General features: G+C 53.0%; 3 protein-coding genes across 5 annotated transcripts in view; 2 read left to right on the forward strand and 1 right to left on the reverse strand.

Annotated features, from left to right (window-relative positions):
* Positions 1 to 3,213, forward strand: part of Spatc1 (spermatogenesis and centriole associated 1) — a 19,814-nt gene extending 16,601 nt beyond the window's left edge. The window contains exon 6 of the mRNA XM_005354099.1: positions 2,884 to 3,213. Within this exon, the coding sequence (XP_005354156.1) occupies positions 2,884 to 3,213 (330 nt within the window). The remainder of the gene's footprint in view (positions 1 to 2,883) is intronic.
* Positions 3,214 to 5,094: 1,881 nt separating this feature from the next.
* Smpd5 (sphingomyelin phosphodiesterase 5) lies at positions 5,095 to 7,279 on the forward strand. Its single transcript, XM_005354102.3, has 7 exons — positions 5,095 to 5,994; positions 6,086 to 6,158; positions 6,382 to 6,522; positions 6,592 to 6,681; positions 6,776 to 6,839; positions 6,913 to 7,048; positions 7,123 to 7,279. Exons 1-7 carry the CDS (start codon positions 5,125 to 5,127, stop codon positions 7,210 to 7,212), a joined length of 1,464 nt encoding a protein of 487 aa, XP_005354159.1. The 5' UTR covers positions 5,095 to 5,124; the 3' UTR covers positions 7,213 to 7,279.
* Oplah (5-oxoprolinase, ATP-hydrolysing) overlaps positions 7,262 to 10,175 on the reverse strand; it is a 28,757-nt gene continuing 25,843 nt past the window's right edge. For all 3 annotated transcript variants that reach the window (XM_013348752.2, XM_026782545.1, XM_005354101.3), the window contains exons 20-27: positions 9,006 to 9,190; positions 8,764 to 8,910; positions 8,543 to 8,677; positions 8,279 to 8,428; positions 8,028 to 8,185; positions 7,786 to 7,946; positions 7,569 to 7,666; positions 7,262 to 7,436 (exon numbers count right to left, since the gene is read on the reverse strand). In XM_013348752.2, the coding sequence (XP_013204206.1) occupies positions 7,290 to 7,436; positions 7,569 to 7,666; positions 7,786 to 7,946; positions 8,028 to 8,185; positions 8,279 to 8,428; positions 8,543 to 8,677; positions 8,764 to 8,910; positions 9,006 to 9,190 (1,181 nt within the window). In that variant the 3' untranslated portion in view covers positions 7,262 to 7,289. The remainder of the gene's footprint in view (positions 7,437 to 7,568; positions 7,667 to 7,785; positions 7,947 to 8,027; positions 8,186 to 8,278; positions 8,429 to 8,542; positions 8,678 to 8,763; positions 8,911 to 9,005; positions 9,191 to 10,175) is intronic.

The following is a 10,175-nucleotide window of genomic DNA, read 5'->3' on the forward strand; positions in this document are numbered from 1 at the left end:
TTGTAGACCAGGCTGGCTCGAACTCACAGAGATCCGCCTGCCTCTGCCTCCCGAGTGCTGGGATTAAAGGCGTGAGCCACCACTGCCCCGACCTATGTATGTACCAGAGGTATTTGGTGCCCTCGAGCTGGAGCTACAGGTGTTCGTGAACCACTGCCCAATGTGGGTGCTGACAGTTGAATTGGTCCTCAGAACAGTGCAGGTTTTGATAGCTGAGCCATCTCTCCAGCCCAGTTACGCTGTCTTTTTAACCTACCCAAAAGTGGTTACAAAGATTCACCTTTTTGCCTTCCTCCAGTTGTGAATTACTTTATGGAAGATGTTTGAAGAGTCCTCTTGGCACCCTTATCCTAGGGACCCTGAGTCCAACAGTGCCCGTGTGACAGTGACTAGGGCCATTCAAGGGTGCAAGTGGCACCTTGACTACCCCTTGGTCTCCCAAGAATGATCTCATGTTCACATACTGATTTGGTATCCAAACCACCTTAAGTATCTAAGCCCTCTTAGGTGTTCTAATAACCTGTACATCATCTGGATTTTTCTTGGTAACAATCATATTGTTTGTCTAGGCAGATATATAGATATAGATATAGATATATTTACATCTTGACATGTAACCCAAGCAGGCTTCAAACCTCCTACCTCATCCTCCTGAGAATGCCCAGATACTATGTTATTTATTTTTGTGTATTTGGGTTGTTGAGACAAGTCTTGTTGAGTAGCCCCGCTGGCCTGGACCACAAAACTTGCTGTGCCACTCCTTCCTCTTCCACCTGAGAGGTCAGATGAGAAGTATGAGCCATTGTGCCCAGACAATGAGTGCATGAATATTTATTTACTTATTTACCTGTTGAGACAAAGCCTTGATGTGTATGTGTCCCTAGTTGTACTCACACTGTGTAGCCCAGACTAACCTTGAGCCTGAGTCAGTGTCCCTGTCTCAGTCTCTAGAGTGCTATAGTTACAGGCATGAACCACCAGGCCCATCTATTCCTTTAATTCTTAAAATGTTGGGTTGGAGAGATGGCTCCATAGTTAAGCACATGTACTGCTCTTCCAGAGGACCTAAGTTCAAATCCCAGAATCCAAGTCTGGTGACTCACAACTACATATATAACTCCAGCTCGTAGGGCTTTCAAAACCCCTGGCCTGTGTGGGCCCCTTCATTCATGTGCACATACTCGCATACTGACATATACATATAATTAAAAATAATAAACATGTTTTTATTAATTTTTTAAGTAAATAAAAATTCAATATTAACATACAAACCTGATACATGAAAACAGGACTTTACAGGAAGCTCATCTGGTAAGGTGCTTGCCTAGCCCTGCTACCTAGACCAGACGAGGTTGTTACATGCCTTCACTCCCAGAACATAGGACGCAGAAACAGGAGGATCAGGATCTCTGGGTCATACTTAACTACCTGACAAGATCAAGGTCAGCCTAGGCCACACAAGAGTCTATCTCAGAATGAAGAAAAAGATAAAAAGAAAAACCAAGAACAAAACATGAACTCATCACTCTTAATGGGATGCCATATGATGGAATCAGGTTACACACATACTTCTAATATTTTTCAGTTTTCTTTTTTTAAAGATTTATTGTATTTTCAATTATGTATAGCTTCTTTCTCTCCTTCTCTCTCTCAGTGTGTGTCTGTGTGTGTGTGTCTGTGTGTGTGCACGCGTGCAGGGACCCTTAAGGTCAGAGGTGTCAGATTCCCTGAGAGTTGGAGGTTATGAGTCACCCTGACATGAGTGCTGGGAACCAAACTCAGGTTCATTTCTTCGTGTGTGTGTGTGTGTGTGTGTGTGTGTGTGCGCGCGCGTGCACGCGCACACTTCATGTCAAACCCAGGGTCATATGTGAAGGCCAACATTCTACCAAATCTCAATTCTCTCCTTATCACGAATTACATTGGCTCCATCTTTTTCAAATTATATAAAGCAGTAGATCACACAGGCAGCCTTTCCTTGATCTATCCGACAGGAACACCAGTCTCCTCAGTGCACTCTGCCTACCTGAAAGATTCTCTTTCTTAGACAAGCCACCCAGTGGTCTCAGTTACAAACAACAACTGATGCAAGCAGATATGGATTTATTATAATATTAAGGTCCTCGCTCCAGGAAGGACACACAATTGCGTTTGTTTGCTATACTGCACAGAAAAATGCTAACACACCAAGGAACTTTCCTAGTGCACACACCATGGGCACTGGTCCCAAGACAGCATAGAGATACCTAGCCAGGTGTCCCCAGTTGAGCCCAGCTGTCCCTGGAGAACCAGTCCCATATCCATGGTACCCCCTTGGAGGCCAGTCCTTCTTGTGCAAACGCCTCTTCTCACATGGAGTCCCACATGTCTGTCTGCATCCACTTGCTTGGTAGAAACGTAGGAACCTTGACTGCAGGGGGTTTCGGGAAAGGCAGTGTTCAGGAAGACCTTCCTGTGCCGTTAGAACAGTGTCTATCACTCCAGGTTAAGAGCTTTCCATTAACTCTTGGGAAAGCCTGCAAACTCTGGGGTCAGGCAGACTGGGAAAATGAAACACTCACTATACCTCCATACTGGAGGTCATACTTCCTGTCCCCCATCCCTGGTGGCTTTCCCCTACTCTCATATATCTGGTATGGAACAGACAATGGGACGGGCATCTCTGGAAGCTTTGGGAAGTCGCTGGGCCTGCCTGAGCTGGGTTTTGTGTGCCTCGACCTCAGGCTCAGCCCTCTGGACCTTTTGGGTGCCACAGCTTCTCCTCCCTTGGCACCCTCTTAGCAATTCCTAACCATTTCCTTCAGCCTCTCGGGTCCCTGTTCTTCCTGCCTGCCTGTGATCCAGAGTGTTGTGGGAGGTTCCTGATGGCCACTCTCCCAACAGGCCTCCCTAAACCCCAGTAACCACAAGCTGGATGAGGACCTCTGCCAGACCCTCACGCAGCGCTATGTGAGCATCATGAACAGGCTGCAGAGTCTGGGCTACAATGGACGGGTGCATCCAGCGCTGACAGAGCAGCTGGTGAATGCGTATGGCATCTTGCGCGAGCGGCCTGAGCTGGCAGCGTCTGAAGGTGGCTCCTACACCGTGGACTTCTTGCAGCGTGTACTGGTGGAAACCGTGCACCCCAGCATGCTCACCGATGCGCTCTTGCTGCTCTCCTGCCTTAACCAGCTGGCCCATGACGACGGCAAACCTATGTTCATCTGGTAACACTGGTGCCCGGCTGGCCCAGGCTCACTTGGCCCTGCAGGCTGTCGTGCATGGCCATTAAAATTTCCCACAGACACAAGTCACTGGGCCCATGCCACACCTACCTGCTCCTGTGGGGTACCTCACTAAGTACATTCAGTTCTGTCGGTCCTGGAGGGCCACATTCACATTACAGGCACCTGGAGAGATTGCTCAGATCAAGGCTCAGATGCTGTCTTTCTGCAGGGATTGAATGGAAAGCCCCGGGGTTCCCTTCCACTTGATAATGAAAGGAGAAGTTCTGGGAGTTAAAGCAAAAATAAAACAAAGAACAGGAACAGGGAAGGAAGGATGCACACAGAGGAAAAACCTGTGCTAACCAGAGGCTGGGGGTGGAGACAGTAGAGGAAGGAGAGCCGGATGCCACCCATCCAAACCTGGGCAGAGGACAGGGAGATGGAGCCCCTTGCAAAGATGTCCAAGATCTGGGAAAATGATGGGCCTTATCCAAGTATGGGGGATTCAGAGCCGATCAGGGAAAAAAAGAACATGAGTTGGAGAAAGGAATGGGGGTGCATATAGAGTAGTGGAATCAAAGTGAGAGCAGAAAGGCTGTGGTATTACTGCAAGAGTGTAGACCAAGGATGGGCTGCTTCCTAAGAAGAGCAGTGGGGGAAAGCCCATGATAGCTTCTGGCTGGCCTGAGGGTACAGGTGCCAGGGCTGGGGCAAGAAAGAAAAGAAGCTGGGCAGTGGGGATGCCCTCCTTTAGTTCCAACAGGTGGATCTATGAGTTTGAGGTCAGCCTGGTCTACAGAGTGAGTTCCAGGACAGCCAGGGCTACACAGAGAAACCCTGTCTTGAAAAAACAAATAAAGGGGGTGTGTGTAAAAGAACCAGGGTCTTAGAAAACTAGTCCTTACTAGTTTTGGGCTCTTAATTCAAACAAGAATCTTATCAGTACCAATAAAAATTCCAGGAACAAAGAGGTGTGGGGTTGCTGGATTACCCTAGCTGAATACCTAGGCCCCTTAGAGCTTGTCCCTTTCTGCCCTGACCACTCCTATCAGAGAAACTTTGGGAACCCAGCCAGACAGCTCGTGAACAGTCATCAAAAGTATCTCCACGACTCTCTTGGCAACCTGGGTGAAGACAAGTAGCCAAGACAAACTTGATAGGCAACCTAAGCGACACTTATGGTTGATATCAGGGTGGATGCTGGCTCACAGCTGGAATTAGGGAGGCAGAGAAAAGTCTGTGAAAGTCAAGTGACAATGTAAGAGCCTAAAGTTGAGCTGGGCAGTGGTGGTGCACGCCTTTAATCCCAGCACCCCAGAGGCAGAGACAGGTGGATCGCTGTGTTCCAAGTCAGCATGGTCTACAGAGTGAGTTCCAGGACAGCCAATGTTACACAGAGAAACCCTGTCTCAAAAACAAAACAAAACAAAACAAACAAAACTAGTCAGTGTTAAAGTGCTCATAGAATGGGGAACCTCCTTTTACCTGGCTCGTGTGTTCGGACGAGCCTCCTTAAAGTATAGAACTAACGCTCCCTCCCCCGACTTGAAGCTCTTAAGTCACAGCCACAACCTTTGCAGGTTGAGTCTTTGCACTCAGGAACCAGGCACAAGCACCTGCATGCCCTTAGCCAGATAGTAAGGCTTATTGGAGGGGTGGGGAAAGCTAGGCGGGAGGCGGGGCCCTAAGTTTTACTTGATGTCCTAAGTGGACCCGCCAGGCGTAAGAAGGAACGCAGTGGGCGGGACTGTGAAGAGCGGGTTCTTTTTCCCCCTTCCAACCGCCACAGTAGTTTGAGTGGGTGGGGCTAATGTCCAGAACTCTGGCTCCCGGGGCACAGGTCCTAGTTGTGCCGACTGGTCTTGACCTCCTGCAGTTCCGGCGGACTCTTAAGGATTCAACTCTACGGCTGGAAATGAGTCTCCCTGACCTTTCGCTGAGAAGGAGCCCCGTTCGCCATGAACCCTCACTCGATTGGCCCCCGACACCTGACGCCCTGAGGCCTTCACCTTTCCCACATCCCGTGCTACAAGCCCTATATGGCTTATCCCGCAAGCTGCTCTTCCCAGCCTACTGGTCTCTGGACCAACTGCTGGGCTGCTGGGCACCAATGGCACGATCCAGTAAACTGGGGTGGCTCAAAGTCCTGGCAGGAAGTGGGGCGGCGTTGCTATCGCTGATGGTAGTCGGCCTACCCCTGGTGCTGTTTGGCCTTGTACTCTGGCTGCCCCTACAGGTCTGGCGCCGCCCCTTCTGCTACCAGCCCCCTCCAGCCTGCTGGGTTTGGCCACAGCCCTGGCACCCGCCTGCTGAGCGCGTGCGCTGCTTTGCCTTTTTCACTGCCAATCTGTGCCTGCTCCCTGACGGGCTGGCACGCTTTAGCAACCTGTCTCACAGCCAACAGCGCGCGGAGGCCATTGGTGCTGTGCTGCTAGGTAGCCTTCGAACGTCACACTATGGGGCTACTGGATGCAGCCAGCCGCTGCCTGTGGTGTCTGGCGGTGAGCTGAGGGCCACAATACCTACGGGTTTGGACTTCGTGTGCCTGCAGGAAGTGTTCGATCTCCGCGCAGCTCGTCGTCTTGTGCGCATCCTGGCGCCAAATCTGGGCCCAGTCCTATACGATGTGGGCACATTTGGCTTAGTGCCCGGGCCGTACATCAAGATACTGGGCAGTGGTCTTCTACTGGCCTCGCGCTACCCGCTGCTGCGTGCCACCTTCCGGTGCTTTCCTAACGCTCGTCGCGAGGACGCCATGGCCTCCAAAGGTCTACTTTCCGCCCAGGTACTAACAGGCTGCAATGCATCCTAGCAGGGAGATGGTAAGCAATGGGTCTAACAAGCAAGGAGAGCTGGAACTGTGGGTGGCTTTACAGGCACAACTGGGCATCCTGGACGGGCGCCGTATCGTGGGATACCTTCATTGCACACACTTGCAGGCACCCGTTGGTGAGCTCTTCGGGGGGGGTTGTTGGAAATGGGGGCAGCCCCTCTTCTCTCCTTTGAGAGCAGTAGATCCCTAACTTCACCAACATTTTTGTCCCTACACTCTGGTGGTTGTTTCCTGCCCCTCAGACATCCCAAGAAATGCTTGGGTGGGTTTACAGATCAGGACCTGGGTATGGCCTTGCATCCCCACTCTGGGCTGAGGCAACCCCAACTCTCCTCTTAGAAGATGGGCATGTTCGCTGCAAACAGCTGTCACTGCTCCTGGAATGGGTGGAGGAGTTTGAGGCCGAGAGCAGCCAGAGTGGCGAGGCTGTAGCCTTCAGCGTTCTCCTGGGAGACTTCAACTTTGACAACTGCTCACAAGGTGAGAAGCTGGGGGAGGTGGAGCCGAGAGACCCAGACCTGCCTGCTAAGAAATGGTTTTCTTCTACAGATCACGCAAAGGAACAGGGGCACAAGCTCTTCAGCTATTTTCACGACCCCTGCCGGCTAGGCACCTGCCAGGAGCAGCCCTGGGCCTTGGGTACTGTTTCTTTAGAGGAGGGGAGAGCAGGTCTGTGGGATCCCAGTCAGCAAGGCTGCCACTGATTCCGCTCCCCCTCTTCCCGACTCCACAGGGACAATTCTGAGCACTTCTAAGCTACACCACACCATTGCCAGCTCTCCAGAGATGCTTCGGAGGTAAGTGGAATGAGCCCGGGCAGGTCATCTGGGAGGAACTGTCCTAGCCTCAGTGATGCTGCGCCTCTCCTAGGGCCCTGGAGGAAGAAAAAGGACGCCGCCTCTACCTGGCAGGACCCCCCAGTGGAAATCACTCAGATAAATCCTGGCAGGGTCGGCGCCTGGACTATATCACCTACCGCGGAATACCTGGGAGTCGCCTGAGTCCAGTAAGTGCCTGAGCTGGGGGCAGTTGGGCTTGCTCAGACTGCAAACAGCTCTCAACTTGTTGGCTGCCCCGCAGGAGGTGGAGCAGGTGACTTTCAGTACTGCGCTGGCTGGGCTCACAGACCACTTAGCTGTGGGCCTGAAGCTCCAAGTTGTGTGCTCCTGACTCTGGCACACAAAGGGACGACGAGCGAGAAAGACCACCAATAACCATGCGACTGAAGGATCTTTATTGGGGGACACTCACACAGCTTCCTGGGCACGGCGGTACTCATACACACTGCCGCGCTCTGGAAAGGCTGGAAAGAGCGGGGGCGAACCCGGAGGTGGCGCTGGGTCCTCCGGGTCTCCGTAGCCTCCACCGCCGGGTGTGTGAAGGCAGAACACATCCTGTAAAGAAGAGCAGGTTCAACACAGGTGTGGCCTTGCCCCAGTAAGATCACAGAGGCCACTATACAGCCACCCTAGCCAAATTAAAATTTTTGCATCTCTGATGTTTACCACACAGGCTACGTCTCTTACCCCGGGGTACACGGTTACAGATGTCTTCCCGCCCAAATTCACCGTGCGCCCGTCCTTTCTGATCAGGAGGTTTAAGCCCCGCGCACCAGGCTCTCCCCCTACAGGAGGAAGAAACAAGGAGATGGGGGTCAATGGAGGTAGGGGCAAGAGATGGGATCCTGAGGTGGCAGGCAGCGACAGGGCAAAGGAGGCCAGAAAGGGCTGGGGAGTCACCCACCATAGAGGCCATAAGGCTGGAAGGCACGGCGCTCGGTGAGCACGGACAGCAGCGCCTCTTCCCGAAAGACCAGCTCTCGGATAACACCATCACCTCCCCGGAAGCGGCCTCGGCCCCCAGAGCCTGGCCTCAGCTCAAAGCGGCGCAGGATAACTGGGTACCTGTGCAGGTAAAGAGCACAGCAAATGAACGGCGAACTCATCTCCAGATCAACTGCCTAGCACTGTGGCTGCTCAGCTCACCGGCTCTCCAGAATCTCCGGGTCTGTGATACGTGTGTTAGTCATGTGACTGTGCACACCACTGCGCCCATGCCAGCCAGGTCCGGCGCCCGCACCACCAGCCACCGTCTCATAGTATCCCATCCGGGCATTTCCCAGGGTCACATTGTTCATGCAGCCCTGACAGAAGCATATAGCAGTATTTTGTTAATGTGGGTATCCACCCCCACCACGCTGTTTTCCAGCAGCTCCCAGACCTTTGCTCCACCACACCTGGGAGGCTGAACAGGCCCCGAAAGCCCCCAGAATGACGTCCACTACTCGCTGAGATGTGAGCACGTTGCCGCCCACCACTGCTGCCTCTGGGGATGGGTCCAAGATGGAGCCTTTGGGAATTATTACACGCACAGGAGCCAGGCAACCCTGGTGAATGAACAGGGTGATTAATAGGGATGGGTACCACTCAGAACCCTAGGCTGTTCTATTGGGCTGCCTTTGTCTTCAGGCAAACCTCAGGATGACCTCACCCCTGCGAACCTGGTTAAGTGGGATGTCACGGCCCACGAGACAGCGCAAGCAATAGATAAGAGCGGACAGTGTTATGGCCCTCGGGGCGTTGAGATTGCCAAACACCTCAGACCCGGATCCGCTGAAGTCAAACACTGCGCTGCCCTGCCCAAAAGGAAGAAAGGTGTGGCCCTCAGCAACTGGTCACAGCCCAGAGGCCAGTGCCGTCCCCATTGGCCTCGCACACTAACCTGACTCAGGTCTATCTGAACATGCAGATGGATCGGGGAGCCGTCATCCATGTGGTCTTCTGCAGATACCTCGAGGGGCAGGCCCCGGGCCTGCCGGGAAGCTCCGAAAGCCCGAAGCATGTCTCGAACTGCTAATTCAGCGTTTGCCTAGCAGGAATAAGGTTCAGGCCAGCCATGCCACCTGCAGGGTGGCCCCACTACCTTGGAGCCACGACACTACCCCATGATGCTCTCAGGCCCACCTGAATATGGCCCATATAGGCCTGCACCACATCCAAGCCATACTGCCCGATCAGCTCGCCCACCAGCTGGATGCCCTTCTGGTTGGCTGCCACCTGGGCACGAAGATCCGACAGGTTGTCATGCAGGTTCCTGGTTCCACTACAGCCAGGGATCTTGCCTGGTGCCTGCAGGGCCTCTGTTACCGCTGGATGGTGGATGGACAGGGTCACAACTGAGTCACCTTCCATGCCCCCAGGAACCTGTGTGCCTGCCTGTTCCACACCCACGACACACACGCTGGGCACTGGGAGCACCCTATTGACCTCCCACTGACTTGCCACCTCCCCCTGTTGCAAACTCCTGGACTCTGAAGATGTAGGCTCCATCCTTCTGCTGAGCCTTCTTTTGCAGCCCAGCATCTGGAGCATCTTTGGCAAGCAGCAGTGCCAACGACTTCACTGGAGCTGGATGTGGCTTGGGAGCTGGTAGGTTCGTCCCTAAGCAAGCCCATCCTTTTCTAGGCTCCCCTCTACACCTCACAGGAAAAGGTTTCTCTGATACGCATTCCACAAGCACCTTGTGCTGTCTGCCCTATGTCCTGCCTACTCCCACTGGCCTCCTAGTACTTCAAGAATATAAGGCAGCACAGAGCAGAGACACGGCTCAGCAGTCAAAGAGCCCTAGATGCTCTTTGAGAGGATTCAGGATCGATTTCCAGCATCCACACAAGGGGCTCTTAACTGCCTCTAACTCCAGTTCCTGAGGATCTTATGCTCCCTTCTGGTCTCCAAGGACACCTGCATATATGTGGTGCACATACATGCACTCAGGCAAACACACACACACACAAAAGGACTATCGGGTACCTGTCATCCTGTCATCTTACAGTTTCCTACATCTAGACAAGACTCCCCTCCGCTCCTGGAAGCAGTGCCGTCTAGCCCGGGGATGACACCACACCAGGGGAACCCCTCACTTCACCGTCTTGGTCATGAACTTCCCTGAGGTTTTCCTGGCCACTTGTACCCTCAGCCACATGTTACACTTGTGTCTCCATGATCCTCCTCAGCTCCCAGTGGTCAAGGTTATGTATCCTAGGTGTCTGTGGCACCCAGAGTGACCTACCATGCCCTCACCTCAACTCCAGAATTCCTTTGTGACTCCCCCGAGCCCTATGACCTCAGAACAGG

This window comes from Microtus ochrogaster, chromosome 15 (genome assembly GCF_000317375.1).
Source record: "Microtus ochrogaster isolate Prairie Vole_2 chromosome 15, MicOch1.0, whole genome shotgun sequence".
NCBI lineage: Eukaryota > Metazoa > Chordata > Mammalia > Rodentia > Cricetidae > Microtus > Microtus ochrogaster.